Source organism: Carcharodon carcharias, chromosome 19, assembly GCF_017639515.1.
Source record: "Carcharodon carcharias isolate sCarCar2 chromosome 19, sCarCar2.pri, whole genome shotgun sequence".
In the NCBI taxonomy this organism is placed as follows: Eukaryota; Metazoa; Chordata; class Chondrichthyes; order Lamniformes; family Lamnidae; genus Carcharodon; species Carcharodon carcharias.
In genome coordinates, this window is record NC_054485.1 from 110647865 (window position 1) to 110668701 (window position 20837).

General features: G+C 44.7%; 3 protein-coding genes across 3 annotated transcripts; all 3 read right to left on the reverse strand.

The window, feature by feature from the left end:
* Positions 1–2868: 2868 nt before the first annotated feature.
* On the reverse strand, positions 2869–5281 carry LOC121291637 (heat shock 70 kDa protein 1A-like). The gene has a single exon (XM_041213095.1). The coding sequence runs from the start codon at positions 5172–5174 to the stop codon at positions 3246–3248; it is 1929 nt and encodes a 642-aa protein (XP_041069029.1). The 5' UTR covers positions 5175–5281; the 3' UTR covers positions 2869–3245.
* Positions 5282–10484: 5203 nt separating this feature from the next.
* LOC121291638 (heat shock 70 kDa protein 1A-like) lies at positions 10485–12897 on the reverse strand. The gene has a single exon (XM_041213096.1). It carries the CDS (start codon positions 12788–12790, stop codon positions 10862–10864), a length of 1929 nt encoding a protein of 642 aa, XP_041069030.1. The 5' UTR covers positions 12791–12897; the 3' UTR covers positions 10485–10861.
* A 5203-nt stretch (positions 12898–18100) lies between these two features.
* On the reverse strand, positions 18101–20513 carry LOC121291636 (heat shock 70 kDa protein 1A-like). Its single transcript, XM_041213094.1, has one exon. The coding sequence runs from the start codon at positions 20404–20406 to the stop codon at positions 18478–18480; it is 1929 nt and encodes a 642-aa protein (XP_041069028.1). The 5' UTR covers positions 20407–20513; the 3' UTR covers positions 18101–18477.
* Positions 20514–20837: the final 324 nt, after the last annotated feature.

The window sequence follows — 20837 nt, forward strand, 5'->3', positions numbered from 1 at the left end:
TATTGAGGGTATCCTATGGTACTTTCACGTTTTCTACTGTTTGTGCATGTGAGATGCACATTGCTAGGAATGTATTATTTATTACCATACCCAATCGCCCCTGAGAAAGTGCTTGTGTCAAGCCATCTTAAGCAGCTGCAGTCCATATGGAGTAGGTGTACCCACTGTACTGTTAGGAAGGGATTTCCAGGATTCTGACCCAGAGGCAGGGAAGGAACGGTGTGATATTTCCATGTTAGAATGGTGTGTGACTTGGAGGTTGACATACACTGTTTCACTTTGGCTAACAATGACTGTTTGGATGATGCAGAAGACCTAATCTCACCGGACTAGAAAGAGAAAGAACTTGCATTCATGCAGGCTCACACTTAACATACAAACATACGAACTAGGAGCGGAAGCAGGATTCTCGGCCTATCATGCTTGCTTCGCTATTCAATAAGATCACGGTTGGTCTAATTGTACCCTGGAAGATCCATGAAGGCAGCCGAAGGTTGGTGACTCTCTGCTGTGGGCCAGTGGGGCAGAAGTACTCCTTTGGACGATAGGGTACTAGGCATGACCAAAGAGCTGAAATTATGTTCGTGAGCTAGTGTTTGTGCGTACTTTGGAACGTATGAGGAAATAACCTCAGAAGGTGAGATTGAAACCCTGCAAGGTAGGCCATTGAAGCCGTCCGAGTTGGAGCGACTTCTTGGAGAGAATTGCAAAGCAGATCTTCAGATGTGGATTTGGAAACACTTGTGGGAAAGACAAGGTTTCAGTGAGATTTGTTGTTCACAATTTGAGAAATATCTGGGTGGGTTGCTGAGAAATGCATGGAATCAGTTTTGGCTGCCTCTGTCATTTATTGAATAATGTGGTGTGCCTGACCATAATTCGCCTGTTAATTCACCTGTACCTGATACCCTGACCTGTTAGACTACGAAATGGATATTTTAAATCGTTTTATCTTTCTGAACTTGTAAAGTTTATTTGTTTGTTCCATACCCGTTGAACGTGTGGCTTTATTCACTTAGTAAGCGTCTAGAATCTTGAACTTTATCTACTTTAAATAAAACGCTATTGGTCTCCAACCTGATCTGCTCCCACAACCCAGGGTCTGGCCAAGGATTAAAACAGTTGAATTTGGAGCCATCGCAACGGAAAGCCGGCACATCTGCCACAGCTGCACTGCCTCAGTGCTGCATTGGGTGTGTTAGCTGACATTATGGGTTCAAAAGTCTGGAGTGGAGTTTGAACTCCAGATCTTCTTGAGATTCTCACTTAGGTTTAGAGTTCAGATTGAACACGGTCCTGGCTGTATGAATAGATATCCTGTTGTACGTAAGGATTGAGCAGGGTCTTAAATTAAGTGGAGAGGTGTTGGGAGGGAATCCTGTGATAGCTTCTAGCTCCAGAAGTCTCTTGGTGTCTTGTTATGTTGTTGATGTCACTGTATATATTGGGCATTTGGTTTGTCTTATTGTCTCTTATTAGCTGTGGAGGCTGTTGAATATGTCCAAGACAGAGATTGATAGAGTTCTAGATTTGAAAGACATGAAGGGATGTGGGGAGAATGTGGGAAAGTGATGTTGAGGTAGAAGATCAGTTATGATCGAGTTGACAGAGGTGGAAGGTTCACGTGGGTGAATGGCCCATTCCTACTCCTATTTCCTATGTACCTGGTGTTGAGTGCACGTGGCTAACAGTTGAAGTGTGCAACATTGCCACCTACTGTCGTGGCATGAAAACTGCTGCTTCTTTGCTCTTGAACTTTCTGCACTGGTGTCATCTGAGTCACAGTCCAGTCTATCTTTTAGCAGAAACAGAAGAGGGAATGTTTTAGTAGGGGGCAGAACATCTTCAAAAGACAGGTAATGCTTGTGGCTGTTGAGCAACACCATACCTAATAATTGATTGGAGAGCTTGAAAAAATTTACCTTTGAGATAAAAGCAAAAAACTGCGGATACTGGAAATCCTCCTTCAACACCTCTTTGTCCTTTTGTCTGTGACATCTTTTGGTTATCTCCACCTATCACTGGCCCTCTATCCAGCTCTTCTTGTCCCACCCCCCAGAAACCAGATTATATTTCACCTCTCTTCTATTTTTACTTAGTTCTGTTGAAGGGTCATTCGGACTCGAAACATTAACTGTGCTCCTATCCGCAGATGCTGCCAGACCTGCTGAGTTTTCCAGGTATTTTTGTTTTTATTTAACTTTGAGTTTTTGATTTGTTCGGCCGGTTTGATTTGGTTTATCTCTGAGCAGCAGACAGCATAGAAAGAGTCAATGGCGTGTCTGCCTGTGTATTATATTTCTGGCCAGGGTAACAACTTCTATTCATAAAGCACCTGTAAAATAGTTAAGCAACCCAAGGCACTTCACAGTCATGTTAAGATACAGGCAAAACCAATGGCACTGTGTAAATGCATGGACTGGAGAGAATGTAATCATTTAATTGACATTATATTGAGATATGTACTGCAGTGGTTCAAGGAGGCAATTCCTCAAGGGTAATTAGGGATGGTTAATGAAGTCTGGCCGAGCCATGATGCCCTCATCCCACGAATGAGTGAAATAAAAATTTGTTTTGTAGCCAGAGTTTTTTTAAAGTTCTGTTCATTTTATTTTTAATTAATTGACTGCACTTCAGAAATAGTATTTCATTGGAAGTAAAGCATTTCAAAATGTTTAACTTGCAAAAAGCAGCTATATGATATGCAAATCTTCTTGGTGACTGAATCGGAATTTAAATAACCCATGGAAATAGTGTCAAAATTGTATGGGAAATAAGCCGACAATGGAAAAATACAGAAAAATGAATATTTCAAAGCACAAATTCAAAAGTGTGTTCATGTCCAAAACCACCACAAATAAACAACAATTCAGTAAGTAAGACATTTATTTGATTACAAAAATTCAGTCCAGCTGTGAACAAGTACAAATAAAGTTCAACCTGTACATTAAGGACAGTTCCATAGAAAACAAGTATAACTAGATGCCAACTACTCTGATCCTCTTCAATAGGATTCAACAAATTAATTTATCAAAACAATCAGTTAAGCCACAGGCTGAAGAGAGTTTACAGAGCAGCACCGTCATCGCACCTTCTGTTACAGTCAGTGTAGACCTGGCAACATCTAGTCCAGTAAAGTCCTCCACTGTCAGTCAGAAATACAAAATAAATGTTCGTGTTCAATGAGGAAGAGTCCAACGATCTGTGTTAGATTCCCAATGTGCATCCTTCTTCTTTCCAGTGTTTTAATCCACTTCCTCCACAGTCGGTCCTGTGGATGTGGCATTTCCAGCCTGGGATCTGCAAGATCCTCCAGCTGCAGCTGCTCCTCCTTGGTACAGGTTGGCAATGATGGGTTTACAGAGTTTTTCCAGCTCACTCAGTTGGTACTCAAACTCCTCCTTCTCTGCCATCTGATTGTTCTCTAACCACAATATTGCCTGGTTACACTGGTCAATGATTTTGTTCTTATCTGCCTCACTGATCTTATTTCTCACGTTCTCATCCTCCACTGCGCTCTTCATGTTGAAGGTGTAGGACTCCAGGGAGTTCTTGGCTGTGATCCTCTGCCGCTGGACTTCATCCTCAGTTTTGTACTTTTCTGCATCCTGTACCATCCTCTCAATTTCCTCCTTACTCAGCCTTCCCTTGTCATTGCTGATGGTGATCTTGTTTGTTTTGCCTGTGCTCTTGTCAACAGCAGAAACATTGAGGATGCCGTTGGCATCAATATCGAAGGTGACCTCGATCTGTGGCACCCCACGAGGGCCAGGAGCGATGCCACTCAACTCAAATTTGCCCAGCAGATTGTTGTCCTTGGTCATGGCTCTCTCTCCTTCATACACCTGAATAAGGACACCAGGCTGGTTATCAGTGTAGGTGCTGAAGATCTGAGTCTGCTTGGTGGGAATGGTGGTGTTACGCTTGATGAGTGCAGTCATCACCCCTCCTGCTGTCTCCAGACCCAGAGACAGGGCAGCGACATCCAGGAGAAGTAAATCCTGAACATTCTCCGACTTATCCCCCATTAGAATAGCCGCTTGAACAGCCGCTCCATAGGCCACAGCTTCATCAGGATTGATGCTCTTGTTCAGCTCCTTGCCATTGAAGAACTCTTGCAGCAGTTTTTGGATCTTGGGGATGCGGGTGGAGCCCCCGACCAAGACAACATCATGGATCTGCGATTTGTCCAGCTTGGCGTCTCTCAGAGCTTTCTCCACTGGTTCCAGAGTGCCTCTGAACAGGTCAGAATTTAGCTCCTCAAACCGAGCCCTGGTGATGGAGGTGTAAAAGTCTATGCCTTCAAACAGAGAGTCAATCTCAATACTGGCTTGGGTGCTGGAAGATAGGGTTCTCTTTGCTCTCTCACAGGCTGTCCTCAGTCTCCTGACTGCCCTCTTGTTTTGAATGATGTCCTTCTTGTATTTACGCTTGAACTCCTCAATGAAGTGATTGACCATGCGATTATCAAAGTCCTCTCCTCCCAAGTGGGTGTCACCCGATGTCGATTTCACTTCAAAGATACCGTCATCAATGGAGAGAACAGACACGTCAAATGTTCCGCCTCCCAAGTCAAAGATGAGAACATTATGATCTCCTCTGCCCTTCTTGTCTAGGCCGTAGGCAATGGCAGCTGCTGTTGGCTCATTGATGACACGGAGGACATTGAGACCAGCGATCACACCGGCATCTTTGGTTGCCTGCCGCTGGGAATCATTGAAGTAAGCCGGCACCGTGATAACAGCTTTGGTGACGGTGTGTCCCAGGTAAGCTTCAGCCGTCTCCTTCATCTTGGTCAGTACCATGGAAGAGATTTCCTCAGGGTAGAATGTTTTATCCTCACCCTTGTACTCGACTTTTACCTTGGGCTTTCCTGCATCATTCACCACCTGGAAGGGCCAGTGCTTCATATCAGACTGGACCACTGGGTCATCAAACTTCCTGCCGATGAGCCTCTTGGCATCAAAGACGGTGTTGGGTGGGTTCAGAGCCACCTGGTTCTTGGCTGCATCTCCAATGAGTCTCTCGGTGTCGTTGAAGGCCACATAGCTAGGGGTGGTGCGGTTGCCCTGGTCATTGGCGATGATCTCCACCTTGCCATGTTGGAAGACCCCCACACAGGAGTATGTGGTGCCCAGGTCAATGCCAATGGCTGTTCCCTTAGCTGCAGGCATCTTCTGTCTTGATAAAAGTTAATTAAATTCCCTCTTTGCTGCTGGTGTCAAATCTTCCACTTGCAGTAATGCAGCTTCCAACCGATTTCTTCTCTCAGGCGATGTTTTAACTTTGGTTTGCAGTTCTTGTCCTTTATATAGTCTGAGAGCGGACGAAAGGGCGGCACCCATGCTCTGATTGACGGCGACCCAGACCAATCAGCGCGCGGTCTGGTGAGCTCACCGCCGAATGTTGGAGAAGGTTCTGAAGCGACGGCCAATGAGAGCGCGGCGGGCCCGCGAGACGCCGAGAGTTGTAGAATCTTCTGGAAGGAGCGAGTCCGGGGAAGAAACCGCTGGAAAGAGGGAGAAATTTCCCCAGGGACTCGGCAGTGTTTCGGGGGGAATTAGGGAAAGGATGGGGGGAAGAGGAATAGATTCTGATCAGTTGGGTCTGTCTGAATTCGGGAAGGAGGAACAAAACCAAGAGGAGATGGTTGGTCAGCAGCAATGAGGCGGTTGCCAATCTTCCCGGATTGCCCGGGAGTCTCCAGCCGTTGAGGATAAATCTCCTGGACACTGCTGCAAGCATTAGGTGGGAGGAAAAATAAACACAGAGATTTGGAAAAGCTTTTTTTTAATCTTCTTTGAGCAAGTTTGTTCGAAATTTATTGCAGTTGGGGCTAAAGGCTATTTCGAAGCAAGTCATGAATCCTTATTGTTTTCCATTTTGCCCTGGGAAGATGATGGGCTCTGAGGATGGAAGTGTTGCACGGCTGATGGTGGGTGTGGGTGTCATTGGAGACAAGAAATCTTGTATTCAAATGTATGGGAATGCCTCTGTCCAGAGTTAGGAACTCTAGCTGCTGTCATCTGAAACCCCTTGACCTCTCCATGACAACTGTGTTAGACTATACCAGACAGTTTGCAAGCTTCATGTCAAATGTCACCCCAAGATGTACCTCTGACCACATGTTGCCTATCACTAAGATGTGAATTTTGAGGTGCAGAGGAATCAGGGTGTTTTAGTGCACAAGTCACCCAAAGTTAGTATGCAGATACAGCAATTAATTAAGAAGGGAAACAGAATGCTATCCTTCATGATGAAAAGGAATTGAACATAAAATAAGGATGTTATACTTCAGTTATACAGGGCATTGATGAGAACAGGTTGAATGTTTTGTGCATTTTCCGTCGCCTAATTTAAGGAAGGATGTAAATGTGTTGGAGGCCGTTCAGAGGTGGTTTACTCGATTGATAGCTGGAACGAGCGGGTTGTCTTATGATGAAAGGTCAGACAGTCTGGACTAGTTTCCACTGGAGTTTGGAGAGTGAGGGTTGATTTGATTGAAGTACATAAGATTCTGAATGGTATTGACAAGGAAAGGACGTTTCCTCTTGTGGGTGAGACCAAAATTAGGGGTCATTATTTTAAAATTAGGGCTTGCCCTTTTAGTACAGAGATGATGAGAAATAATTTTGTCTCAGAGGGTTGTGTGATTTTGGAACTGTGACTTTGGAACTCTATGCCTCTAAAGGCGGTAGAGGCGGTGTCACTGAATATTTTTAAGGCAGAGATCAATGGATTCAGTTAGGCAAGGGAACCAAAGGTTATCGGGGCGTAGTGGGAATGTGGAATTCGACATTCCACATTGAATTAAAGATGAGCCATGATGTTATTGAATGGCGGAGCAGCCTCGAAGGCCTGGATGGCCTCCTGCTTGTGTTGGGTATGTTCGTATGGCCTATTTCTTAATTCATAACATGTCCCAACTTCGTCCATGAGACAGGTTTCTTCATTCATGCCTTTGCTGCTTCTAGACTTAACTACTCCACTGCAAACCTGGCTGACATCCCACATTTTACAGGCTGAAAACTTGAGCTGATTCAAAACTTTGCTCCTGTCTGGTCTTTCATCAAGTTCTGTTCCCCTACCACTCCTCTGCTCACTGAGCTACATTGGCTCCTGCTCAGGTGACATCTCGATTTTAAAAATCTCAAACTTGTTTTCAAATGCCTCCTTTACCTTGATTCTCCCTATATGAGCAATGTCCTCCAGCCACATAACCATCTGAGATAACTGAGCTCCTCTGATTCTCCTTTCTTAAGCCTTTGTGATCTTAATTGCTCTAATATTGGTGGCTGCTACTTCAGCATCCTAAGCCCCAATCTCTGAAATTACCTCTGTACAGGTCTCCAGCTTTCTCCTTTATGACCATAATTTTATAACCCCAAGGTTTTGTCAATCTTCTATTATATCATCTTAGGTGGCTGGATGTTTAATTTTGCTTCAGTACACTGCTGCAAAACTCATTGGGGTGTATTATTAAATTCCAGACAAAATATGATTAGAACTTGTGGCTGCTGATGGCAGGGATGGCTGCATGAGCCTGTCGGGCACATATTTGCATTGGAAATCACAAGATTAGACAGCAGTCAATACCAGACATGGTTAGTCTTGATTATTGAGGGTATCCTATGGTACTTTCACGTTTTCTACTGTTTGTGCATGTGAGATGCACATTGCTAGGAATGTATTATTTATTACCATACCCAATCGCCCCTGAGAAAGTGCTTGTGTCAAGCCATCTTAAGCAGCTGCAGTCCATATGGAGTAGGTGTACCCACTGTACTGTTAGGAAGGGATTTCCAGGATTCTGACCCAGAGGCAGGGAAGGAACGGTGTGATATTTCCATGTTAGAATGGTGTGTGACTTGGAGGTTGACATACACTGTTTCACTTTGGCTAACAATGACTGTTTGGATGATGCAGAAGACCTAATCTCACCGGACTAGAAAGAGAAAGAACTTGCATTCATGCAGGCTCACACTTAACATACAAACATACGAACTAGGAGCGGAAGCAGGATTCTCGGCCTATCATGCTTGCTTCGCTATTCAATAAGATCACGGTTGGTCTAATTGTACCCTGGAAGATCCATGAAGGCAGCCGAAGGTTGGTGACTCTCTGCTGTGGGCCAGTGGGGCAGAAGTACTCCTTTGGACGATAGGGTACTAGGCATGACCAAAGAGCTGAAATTATGTTCGTGAGCTAGTGTTTGTGCGTACTTTGGAACGTATGAGGAAATAACCTCAGAAGGTGAGATTGAAACCCTGCAAGGTAGGCCATTGAAGCCGTCCGAGTTGGAGCGACTTCTTGGAGAGAATTGCAAAGCAGATCTTCAGATGTGGATTTGGAAACACTTGTGGGAAAGACAAGGTTTCAGTGAGATTTGTTGTTCACAATTTGAGAAATATCTGGGTGGGTTGCTGAGAAATGCATGGAATCAGTTTTGGCTGCCTCTGTCATTTATTGAATAATGTGGTGTGCCTGACCATAATTCGCCTGTTAATTCACCTGTACCTGATACCCTGACCTGTTAGACTACGAAATGGATATTTTAAATCGTTTTATCTTTCTGAACTTGTAAAGTTTATTTGTTTGTTCCATACCCGTTGAACGTGTGGCTTTATTCACTTAGTAAGCGTCTAGAATCTTGAACTTTATCTACTTTAAATAAAACGCTATTGGTCTCCAACCTGATCTGCTCCCACAACCCAGGGTCTGGCCAAGGATTAAAACAGTTGAATTTGGAGCCATCGCAACGGAAAGCCGGCACATCTGCCACAGCTGCACTGCCTCAGTGCTGCATTGGGTGTGTTAGCTGACATTATGGGTTCAAAAGTCTGGAGTGGAGTTTGAACTCCAGATCTTCTTGAGATTCTCACTTAGGTTTAGAGTTCAGATTGAACACGGTCCTGGCTGTATGAATAGATATCCTGTTGTACGTAAGGATTGAGCAGGGTCTTAAATTAAGTGGAGAGGTGTTGGGAGGGAATCCTGTGATAGCTTCTAGCTCCAGAAGTCTCTTGGTGTCTTGTTATGTTGTTGATGTCACTGTATATATTGGGCATTTGGTTTGTCTTATTGTCTCTTATTAGCTGTGGAGGCTGTTGAATATGTCCAAGACAGAGATTGATAGAGTTCTAGATTTGAAAGACATGAAGGGATGTGGGGAGAATGTGGGAAAGTGATGTTGAGGTAGAAGATCAGTTATGATCGAGTTGACAGAGGTGGAAGGTTCACGTGGGTGAATGGCCCATTCCTACTCCTATTTCCTATGTACCTGGTGTTGAGTGCACGTGGCTAACAGTTGAAGTGTGCAACATTGCCACCTACTGTCGTGGCATGAAAACTGCTGCTTCTTTGCTCTTGAACTTTCTGCACTGGTGTCATCTGAGTCACAGTCCAGTCTATCTTTTAGCAGAAACAGAAGAGGGAATGTTTTAGTAGGGGGCAGAACATCTTCAAAAGACAGGTAATGCTTGTGGCTGTTGAGCAACACCATACCTAATAATTGATTGGAGAGCTTGAAAAAATTTACCTTTGAGATAAAAGCAAAAAACTGCGGATACTGGAAATCCTCCTTCAACACCTCTTTGTCCTTTTGTCTGTGACATCTTTTGGTTATCTCCACCTATCACTGGCCCTCTATCCAGCTCTTCTTGTCCCACCCCCCAGAAACCAGATTATATTTCACCTCTCTTCTATTTTTACTTAGTTCTGTTGAAGGGTCATTCGGACTCGAAACATTAACTGTGCTCCTATCCGCAGATGCTGCCAGACCTGCTGAGTTTTCCAGGTATTTTTGTTTTTATTTAACTTTGAGTTTTTGATTTGTTCGGCCGGTTTGATTTGGTTTATCTCTGAGCAGCAGACAGCATAGAAAGAGTCAATGGCGTGTCTGCCTGTGTATTATATTTCTGGCCAGGGTAACAACTTCTATTCATAAAGCACCTGTAAAATAGTTAAGCAACCCAAGGCACTTCACAGTCATGTTAAGATACAGGCAAAACCAATGGCACTGTGTAAATGCATGGACTGGAGAGAATGTAATCATTTAATTGACATTATATTGAGATATGTACTGCAGTGGTTCAAGGAGGCAATTCCTCAAGGGTAATTAGGGATGGTTAATGAAGTCTGGCCGAGCCATGATGCCCTCATCCCACGAATGAGTGAAATAAAAATTTGTTTTGTAGCCAGAGTTTTTTTAAAGTTCTGTTCATTTTATTTTTAATTAATTGACTGCACTTCAGAAATAGTATTTCATTGGAAGTAAAGCATTTCAAAATGTTTAACTTGCAAAAAGCAGCTATATGATATGCAAATCTTCTTGGTGACTGAATCGGAATTTAAATAACCCATGGAAATAGTGTCAAAATTGTATGGGAAATAAGCCGACAATGGAAAAATACAGAAAAATGAATATTTCAAAGCACAAATTCAAAAGTGTGTTCATGTCCAAAACCACCACAAATAAACAACAATTCAGTAAGTAAGACATTTATTTGATTACAAAAATTCAGTCCAGCTGTGAACAAGTACAAATAAAGTTCAACCTGTACATTAAGGACAGTTCCATAGAAAACAAGTATAACTAGATGCCAACTACTCTGATCCTCTTCAATAGGATTCAACAAATTAATTTATCAAAACAATCAGTTAAGCCACAGGCTGAAGAGAGTTTACAGAGCAGCACCGTCATCGCACCTTCTGTTACAGTCAGTGTAGACCTGGCAACATCTAGTCCAGTAAAGTCCTCCACTGTCAGTCAGAAATACAAAATAAATGTTCGTGTTCAATGAGGAAGAGTCCAACGATCTGTGTTAGATTCCCAATGTGCATCCTTCTTCTTTCCAGTGTTTTAATCCACTTCCTCCACAGTCGGTCCTGTGGATGTGGCATTTCCAGCCTGGGATCTGCAAGATCCTCCAGCTGCAGCTGCTCCTCCTTGGTACAGGTTGGCAATGATGGGTTTACAGAGTTTTTCCAGCTCACTCAGTTGGTACTCAAACTCCTCCTTCTCTGCCATCTGATTGTTCTCTAACCACAATATTGCCTGGTTACACTGGTCAATGATTTTGTTCTTATCTGCCTCACTGATCTTATTTCTCACGTTCTCATCCTCCACTGCGCTCTTCATGTTGAAGGTGTAGGACTCCAGGGAGTTCTTGGCTGTGATCCTCTGCCGCTGGACTTCATCCTCAGTTTTGTACTTTTCTGCATCCTGTACCATCCTCTCAATTTCCTCCTTACTCAGCCTTCCCTTGTCATTGCTGATGGTGATCTTGTTTGTTTTGCCTGTGCTCTTGTCAACAGCAGAAACATTGAGGATGCCGTTGGCATCAATATCGAAGGTGACCTCGATCTGTGGCACCCCACGAGGGCCAGGAGCGATGCCACTCAACTCAAATTTGCCCAGCAGATTGTTGTCCTTGGTCATGGCTCTCTCTCCTTCATACACCTGAATAAGGACACCAGGCTGGTTATCAGTGTAGGTGCTGAAGATCTGAGTCTGCTTGGTGGGAATGGTGGTGTTACGCTTGATGAGTGCAGTCATCACCCCTCCTGCTGTCTCCAGACCCAGAGACAGGGCAGCGACATCCAGGAGAAGTAAATCCTGAACATTCTCCGACTTATCCCCCATTAGAATAGCCGCTTGAACAGCCGCTCCATAGGCCACAGCTTCATCAGGATTGATGCTCTTGTTCAGCTCCTTGCCATTGAAGAACTCTTGCAGCAGTTTTTGGATCTTGGGGATGCGGGTGGAGCCCCCGACCAAGACAACATCATGGATCTGCGATTTGTCCAGCTTGGCGTCTCTCAGAGCTTTCTCCACTGGTTCCAGAGTGCCTCTGAACAGGTCAGAATTTAGCTCCTCAAACCGAGCCCTGGTGATGGAGGTGTAAAAGTCTATGCCTTCAAACAGAGAGTCAATCTCAATACTGGCTTGGGTGCTGGAAGATAGGGTTCTCTTTGCTCTCTCACAGGCTGTCCTCAGTCTCCTGACTGCCCTCTTGTTTTGAATGATGTCCTTCTTGTATTTACGCTTGAACTCCTCAATGAAGTGATTGACCATGCGATTATCAAAGTCCTCTCCTCCCAAGTGGGTGTCACCCGATGTCGATTTCACTTCAAAGATACCGTCATCAATGGAGAGAACAGACACGTCAAATGTTCCGCCTCCCAAGTCAAAGATGAGAACATTATGATCTCCTCTGCCCTTCTTGTCTAGGCCGTAGGCAATGGCAGCTGCTGTTGGCTCATTGATGACACGGAGGACATTGAGACCAGCGATCACACCGGCATCTTTGGTTGCCTGCCGCTGGGAATCATTGAAGTAAGCCGGCACCGTGATAACAGCTTTGGTGACGGTGTGTCCCAGGTAAGCTTCAGCCGTCTCCTTCATCTTGGTCAGTACCATGGAAGAGATTTCCTCAGGGTAGAATGTTTTATCCTCACCCTTGTACTCGACTTTTACCTTGGGCTTTCCTGCATCATTCACCACCTGGAAGGGCCAGTGCTTCATATCAGACTGGACCACTGGGTCATCAAACTTCCTGCCGATGAGCCTCTTGGCATCAAAGACGGTGTTGGGTGGGTTCAGAGCCACCTGGTTCTTGGCTGCATCTCCAATGAGTCTCTCGGTGTCGTTGAAGGCCACATAGCTAGGGGTGGTGCGGTTGCCCTGGTCATTGGCGATGATCTCCACCTTGCCATGTTGGAAGACCCCCACACAGGAGTATGTGGTGCCCAGGTCAATGCCAATGGCTGTTCCCTTAGCTGCAGGCATCTTCTGTCTTGATAAAAGTTAATTAAATTCCCTCTTTGCTGCTGGTGTCAAATCTTCCACTTGCAGTAATGCAGCTTCCAACCGATTTCTTCTCTCAGGCGATGTTTTAACTTTGGTTTGCAGTTCTTGTCCTTTATATAGTCTGAGAGCGGACGAAAGGGCGGCACCCATGCTCTGATTGACGGCGACCCAGACCAATCAGCGCGCGGTCTGGTGAGCTCACCGCCGAATGTTGGAGAAGGTTCTGAAGCGGCGGCCAATGAGAGCGCGGCGGGCCCGCGAGACGCCGAGAGTTGTAGAATCTTCTGGAAGGAGCGAGTCCGGGGAAGAAACCGCTGGAAAGAGGGAGAAATTTCCCCAGGGACTCGGCAGTGTTTCGGGGGGAATTAGGGAAAGGATGGGGGGAAGAGGAATAGATTCTGATCAGTTGGGTCTGTCTGAATTCGGGAAGGAGGAACAAAACCAAGAGGAGATGGTTGGTCAGCAGCAATGAGGCGGTTGCCAATCTTCCCGGATTGCCCGGGAGTCTCCAGCCGTTGAGGATAAATCTCCTGGACACTGCTGCAAGCATTAGGTGGGAGGAAAAATAAACACAGAGATTTGGAAAAGCTTTTTTTTAATCTTCTTTGAGCAAGTTTGTTCGAAATTTATTGCAGTTGGGGCTAAAGGCTATTTCGAAGCAAGTCATGAATCCTTATTGTTTTCCATTTTGCCCTGGGAAGATGATGGGCTCTGAGGATGGAAGTGTTGCACGGCTGATGGTGGGTGTGGGTGTCATTGGAGACAAGAAATCTTGTATTCAAATGTATGGGAATGCCTCTGTCCAGAGTTAGGAACTCTAGCTGCTGTCATCTGAAACCCCTTGACCTCTCCATGACAACTGTGTTAGACTATACCAGACAGTTTGCAAGCTTCATGTCAAATGTCACCCCAAGATGTACCTCTGACCACATGTTGCCTATCACTAAGATGTGAATTTTGAGGTGCAGAGGAATCAGGGTGTTTTAGTGCACAAGTCACCCAAAGTTAGTATGCAGATACAGCAATTAATTAAGAAGGGAAACAGAATGCTATCCTTCATGATGAAAAGGAATTGAACATAAAATAAGGATGTTATACTTCAGTTATACAGGGCATTGATGAGAACAGGTTGAATGTTTTGTGCATTTTCCGTCGCCTAATTTAAGGAAGGATGTAAATGTGTTGGAGGCCGTTCAGAGGTGGTTTACTCGATTGATAGCTGGAACGAGCGGGTTGTCTTATGATGAAAGGTCAGACAGTCTGGACTAGTTTCCACTGGAGTTTGGAGAGTGAGGGTTGATTTGATTGAAGTACATAAGATTCTGAATGGTATTGACAAGGAAAGGACGTTTCCTCTTGTGGGTGAGACCAAAATTAGGGGTCATTATTTTAAAATTAGGGCTTGCCCTTTTAGTACAGAGATGATGAGAAATAATTTTGTCTCAGAGGGTTGTGTGATTTTGGAACTGTGACTTTGGAACTCTATGCCTCTAAAGGCGGTAGAGGCGGTGTCACTGAATATTTTTAAGGCAGAGATCAATGGATTCAGTTAGGCAAGGGAACCAAAGGTTATCGGGGCGTAGTGGGAATGTGGAATTCGACATTCCACATTGAATTAAAGATGAGCCATGATGTTATTGAATGGCGGAGCAGCCTCGAAGGCCTGGATGGCCTCCTGCTTGTGTTGGGTATGTTCGTATGGCCTATTTCTTAATTCATAACATGTCCCAACTTCGTCCATGAGACAGGTTTCTTCATTCATGCCTTTGCTGCTTCTAGACTTAACTACTCCACTGCAAACCTGGCTGACATCCCACATTTTACAGGCTGAAAACTTGAGCTGATTCAAAACTTTGCTCCTGTCTGGTCTTTCATCAAGTTCTGTTCCCCTACCACTCCTCTGCTCACTGAGCTACATTGGCTCCTGCTCAGGTGACATCTCGATTTTAAAAATCTCAAACTTGTTTTCAAATGCCTCCTTTACCTTGATTCTCCCTATATGAGCAATGTCCTCCAGCCACATAACCATCTGAGATAACTGAGCTCCTCTGATTCTCCTTTCTTAAGCCTTTGTGATCTTAATTGCTCTAATATTGGTGGCTGCTACTTCAGCATCCTAAGCCCCAATCTCTGAAATTACCTCTGTACAGGTCTCCAGCTTTCTCCTTTATGACCATAATTTTATAACCCCAAGGTTTTGTCAATCTTCTATTATATCATCTTAGGTGGCTGGATGTTTAATTTTGCTTCAGTACACTGCTGCAAAACTCATTGGGGTGTATTATTAAATTCCAGACAAAATATGATTAGAACTTGTGGCTGCTGATGGCAGGGATGGCTGCATGAGCCTGTCGGGCACATATTTGCATTGGAAATCACAAGATTAGACAGCAGTCAATACCAGACATGGTTAGTCTTGATTATTGAGGGTATCCTATGGTACTTTCACGTTTTCTACTGTTTGTGCATGTGAGATGCACATTGCTAGGAATGTATTATTTATTACCATACCCAATCGCCCCTGAGAAAGTGCTTGTGTCAAGCCATCTTAAGCAGCTGCAGTCCATATGGAGTAGGTGTACCCACTGTACTGTTAGGAAGGGATTTCCAGGATTCTGACCCAGAGGCAGGGAAGGAACGGTGTGATATTTCCATGTTAGAATGGTGTGTGACTTGGAGGTTGACATACACTGTTTCACTTTGGCTAACAATGACTGTTTGGATGATGCAGAAGACCTAATCTCACCGGACTAGAAAGAGAAAGAACTTGCATTCATGCAGGCTCACACTTAACATACAAACATACGAACTAGGAGCGGAAGCAGGATTCTCGGCCTATCATGCTTGCTTCGCTATTCAATAAGATCACGGTTGGTCTAATTGTACCCTGGAAGATCCATGAAGGCAGCCGAAGGTTGGTGACTCTCTGCTGTGGGCCAGTGGGGCAGAAGTACTCCTTTGGACGATAGGGTACTAGGCATGACCAAAGAGCTGAAATTATGTTCGTGAGCTAGTGTTTGTGCGTACTTTGGAACGTATGAGGAAATAACCTCAGAAGGTGAGATTGAAACCCTGCAAGGTAGGCCATTGAAGCCGTCCGAGTTGGAGCGACTTCTTGGAGAGAATTGCAAAGCAGATCTTCAGATGTGGATTTGGAAACACTTGTGGGAAAGACAAGGTTTCAGTGAGATTTGTTGTTCACAATTTGAGAAATATCTGGGTGGGTTGCTGAGAAATGCATGGAATCAGTTTTGGCTGCCTCTGTCATTTATTGAATAATGTGGTGTGCCTGACCATAATTCGCCTGTTAATTCACCTGTACCTGATACCCTGACCTGTTAGACTACGAAATGGATATTTTAAATCGTTTTATCTTTCTGAACTTGTAAAGTTTATTTGTTTGTTCCATACCCGTTGAACGTGTGGCTTTATTCACTTAGTAAGCGTCTAGAATCTTGAACTTTATCTACTTTAAATAAAACGCTATTGGTCTCCAACCTGATCTGCTCCCACAACCCAGGGTCTGGCCAAGGATTAAAACAGTTGAATTTGGAGCCATCGCAACGGAAAGCCGGCACATCTGCCACAGCTGCACTGCCTCAGTGCTGCATTGGGTGTGTTAGCTGACATTATGGGTTCAAAAGTCTGGAGTGGAGTTTGAACTCCAGATCTTCTTGAGATTCTCACTTAGGTTTAGAGTTCAGATTGAACACGGTCCTGGCTGTATGAATAGATATCCTGTTGTACGTAAGGATTGAGCAGGGTCTTAAATTAAGTGGAGAGGTGTTGGGAGGGAATCCTGTGATAGCTTCTAGCTCCAGAAGTCTCTTGGTGTCTTGTTATGTTGTTGATGTCACTGTATATATTGGGCATTTGGTTTGTCTTATTGTCTCTTATTAGCTGTGGAGGCTGTTGAATATGTCCAAGACAGAGATTGATAGAGTTCTAGATTTGAAAGACATGAAGGGATGTGGGGAGAATGTGGGAAAGTGATGTTGAGGTAGAAGATCAGTTATGATCGAGTTGACAGAGGTGGAAGGTTCACGTGGGTGAATGGCCCATTCCTACTCCTATTTCCTATGTACCTGGTGTTGAGTGCACGTGGCTAACAGTTGAAGTGTGCAACATTGCCACCTACTGTCGTGGCATGAAAACTGCTGCTTCTTTGCTCTTGAACTTTCTGCACTGGTGTCATCTGAGTCACAGTCCAGTCTATCTTTTAGCAGAAACAGAAGAGGGAATGTTTTAGTAGGGGGCAGAACATCTTCAAAAGACAGGTAATGCTTGTGGCTGTTGAGCAACACCATACCTAATAATTGATTGGAGAGCTTGAAAAAATTTACCTTTGAGATAAAAGCAAAAAACTGCGGATACTGGAAATCCTCCTTCAACACCTCTTTGTCCTTTTGTCTGTGACATCTTTTGGTTATCTCCACCTATCACTGGCCCTCTATCCAGCTCTTCTTGTCCCACCCCCCAGAAACCAGATTATATTTCACCTCTCTTCTATTTTTACTTAGTTCTGTTGAAGGGTCATTCGGACTCGAAACATTAACTGTGCTCCTATCCGCAGATGCTGCCAGACCTGCTGAGTTTTCCAGGTATTTTTGTTTTTATTTAACTTTGAGTTTTTGATTTGTTCGGCCGGTTTGATTTGGTTTATCTCTGAGCAGCAGACAGCATAGAAAGAGTCAATGGCGTGTCTGCCTGTGTATTATATTTCTGGCCAGGGTAACAACTTCTATTCATAAAGCACCTGTAAAATAGTTAAGCAACCCAAGGCACTTCACAGTCATGTTAAGATACAGGCAAAACCAATGGCACTGTGTAAATGCATGGACTGGAGAGAATGTAATCATTTAATTGACATTATATTGAGATATGTACTGCAGTGGTTCAAGGAGGCAATTCCTCAAGGGTAATTAGGGATGGTTAATGAAGTCTGGCCGAGCCATGATGCCCTCATCCCACGAATGAGTGAAATAAAAATTTGTTTTGTAGCCAGAGTTTTTTTAAAGTTCTGTTCATTTTATTTTTAATTAATTGACTGCACTTCAGAAATAGTATTTCATTGGAAGTAAAGCATTTCAAAATGTTTAACTTGCAAAAAGCAGCTATATGATATGCAAATCTTCTTGGTGACTGAATCGGAATTTAAATAACCCATGGAAATAGTGTCAAAATTGTATGGGAAATAAGCCGACAATGGAAAAATACAGAAAAATGAATATTTCAAAGCACAAATTCAAAAGTGTGTTCATGTCCAAAACCACCACAAATAAACAACAATTCAGTAAGTAAGACATTTATTTGATTACAAAAATTCAGTCCAGCTGTGAACAAGTACAAATAAAGTTCAACCTGTACATTAAGGACAGTTCCATAGAAAACAAGTATAACTAGATGCCAACTACTCTGATCCTCTTCAATAGGATTCAACAAATTAATTTATCAAAACAATCAGTTAAGCCACAGGCTGAAGAGAGTTTACAGAGCAGCACCGTCATCGCACCTTCTGTTACAGTCAGTGTAGACCTGGCAACATCTAGTCCAGTAAAGTCCTCCACTGTCAGTCAGAAATACAAAATAAATGTTCGTGTTCAATGAGGAAGAGTCCAACGATCTGTGTTAGATTCCCAATGTGCATCCTTCTTCTTTCCAGTGTTTTAATCCACTTCCTCCACAGTCGGTCCTGTGGATGTGGCATTTCCAGCCTGGGATCTGCAAGATCCTCCAGCTGCAGCTGCTCCTCCTTGGTACAGGTTGGCAATGATGGGTTTACAGAGTTTTTCCAGCTCACTCAGTTGGTACTCAAACTCCTCCTTCTCTGCCATCTGATTGTTCTCTAACCACAATATTGCCTGGTTACACTGGTCAATGATTTTGTTCTTATCTGCCTCACTGATCTTATTTCTCACGTTCTCATCCTCCACTGCGCTCTTCATGTTGAAGGTGTAGGACTCCAGGGAGTTCTTGGCTGTGATCCTCTGCCGCTGGACTTCATCCTCAGTTTTGTACTTTTCTGCATCCTGTACCATCCTCTCAATTTCCTCCTTACTCAGCCTTCCCTTGTCATTGCTGATGGTGATCTTGTTTGTTTTGCCTGTGCTCTTGTCAACAGCAGAAACATTGAGGATGCCGTTGGCATCAATATCGAAGGTGACCTCGATCTGTGGCACCCCACGAGGGCCAGGAGCGATGCCACTCAACTCAAATTTGCCCAGCAGATTGTTGTCCTTGGTCATGGCTCTCTCTCCTTCATACACCTGAATAAGGACACCAGGCTGGTTATCAGTGTAGGTGCTGAAGATCTGAGTCTGCTTGGTGGGAATGGTGGTGTTACGCTTGATGAGTGCAGTCATCACCCCTCCTGCTGTCTCCAGACCCAGAGACAGGGCAGCGACATCCAGGAGAAGTAAATCCTGAACATTCTCCGACTTATCCCCCATTAGAATAGCCGCTTGAACAGCCGCTCCATAGGCCACAGCTTCATCAGGATTGATGCTCTTGTTCAGCTCCTTGCCATTGAAGAACTCTTGCAGCAGTTTTTGGATCTTGGGGATGCGGGTGGAGCCCCCGACCAAGACAACATCATGGATCTGCGATTTGTCCAGCTTGGCGTCTCTCAGAGCTTTCTCCACTGGTTCCAGAGTGCCTCTGAACAGGTCAGAATTTAGCTCCTCAAACCGAGCCCTGGTGATGGAGGTGTAAAAGTCTATGCCTTCAAACAGAGAGTCAATCTCAATACTGGCTTGGGTGCTGGAAGATAGGGTTCTCTTTGCTCTCTCACAGGCTGTCCTCAGTCTCCTGACTGCCCTCTTGTTTTGAATGATGTCCTTCTTGTATTTACGCTTGAACTCCTCAATGAAGTGATTGACCATGCGATTATCAAAGTCCTCTCCTCCCAAGTGGGTGTCACCCGATGTCGATTTCACTTCAAAGATACCGTCATCAATGGAGAGAACAGACACGTCAAATGTTCCGCCTCCCAAGTCAAAGATGAGAACATTATGATCTCCTCTGCCCTTCTTGTCTAGGCCGTAGGCAATGGCAGCTGCTGTTGGCTCATTGATGACACGGAGGACATTGAGACCAGCGATCACACCGGCATCTTTGGTTGCCTGCCGCTGGGAATCATTGAAGTAAGCCGGCACCGTGATAACAGCTTTGGTGACGGTGTGTCCCAGGTAAGCTTCAGCCGTCTCCTTCATCTTGGTCAGTACCATGGAAGAGATTTCCTCAGGGTAGAATGTTTTATCCTCACCCTTGTACTCGACTTTTACCTTGGGCTTTCCTGCATCATTCACCACCTGGAAGGGCCAGTGCTTCATATCAGACTGGACCACTGGGTCATCAAACTTCCTGCCGATGAGCCTCTTGGCATCAAAGACGGTGTTGGGTGGGTTCAGAGCCACCTGGTTCTTGGCTGCATCTCCAATGAGTCTCTCGGTGTCGTTGAAGGCCACATAGCTAGGGGTGGTGCGGTTGCCCTGGTCATTGGCGATGATCTCCACCTTGCCATGTTGGAAGACCCCCACACAGGAGTATGTGGTGCCCAGGTCAATGCCAATGGCTGTTCCCTTAGCTGCAGGCATCTTCTGTCTTGATAAAAGTTAATTAAATTCCCTCTTTGCTGCTGGTGTCAAATCTTCCACTTGCAGTAATGCAGCTTCCAACCGATTTCTTCTCTCAGGCGATGTTTTAACTTTGGTTTGCAGTTCTTGTCCTTTATATAGTCTGAGAGCGGACGAAAGGGCGGCACCCATGCTCTGATTGACGGCGACCCAGACCAATCAGCGCGCGGTCTGGTGAGCTCACCGCCGAATGTTGGAGAAGGTTCTGAAGCGGCGGCCAATGAGAGCGCGGCGGGCCCGCGAGACGCCGAGAGTTGTAGAATCTTCTGGAAGGAGCGAGTCCGGGGAAGAAACCGCTGGAAAGAGGGAGAAATTTCCCCAGGGACTCGGCAGTGTTTCGGGGGGAATTAGGGAAAGGATGGGGGGAAGAGGAATAGATTCTGATCAGTTGG

Bases quoted from the DNA above. Each gene is read 5' to 3' on its own strand.
- LOC121291637 (XM_041213095.1), bottom strand. From the start codon at position 5,174: ATGCCTGCAGCTAAGGGAACAGCCATTGGCATTGACCTGGGCACCACA.
- LOC121291638 (XM_041213096.1), bottom strand. From the start codon at position 12,790: ATGCCTGCAGCTAAGGGAACAGCCATTGGCATTGACCTGGGCACCACA.
- LOC121291636 (XM_041213094.1), bottom strand. From the start codon at position 20,406: ATGCCTGCAGCTAAGGGAACAGCCATTGGCATTGACCTGGGCACCACA.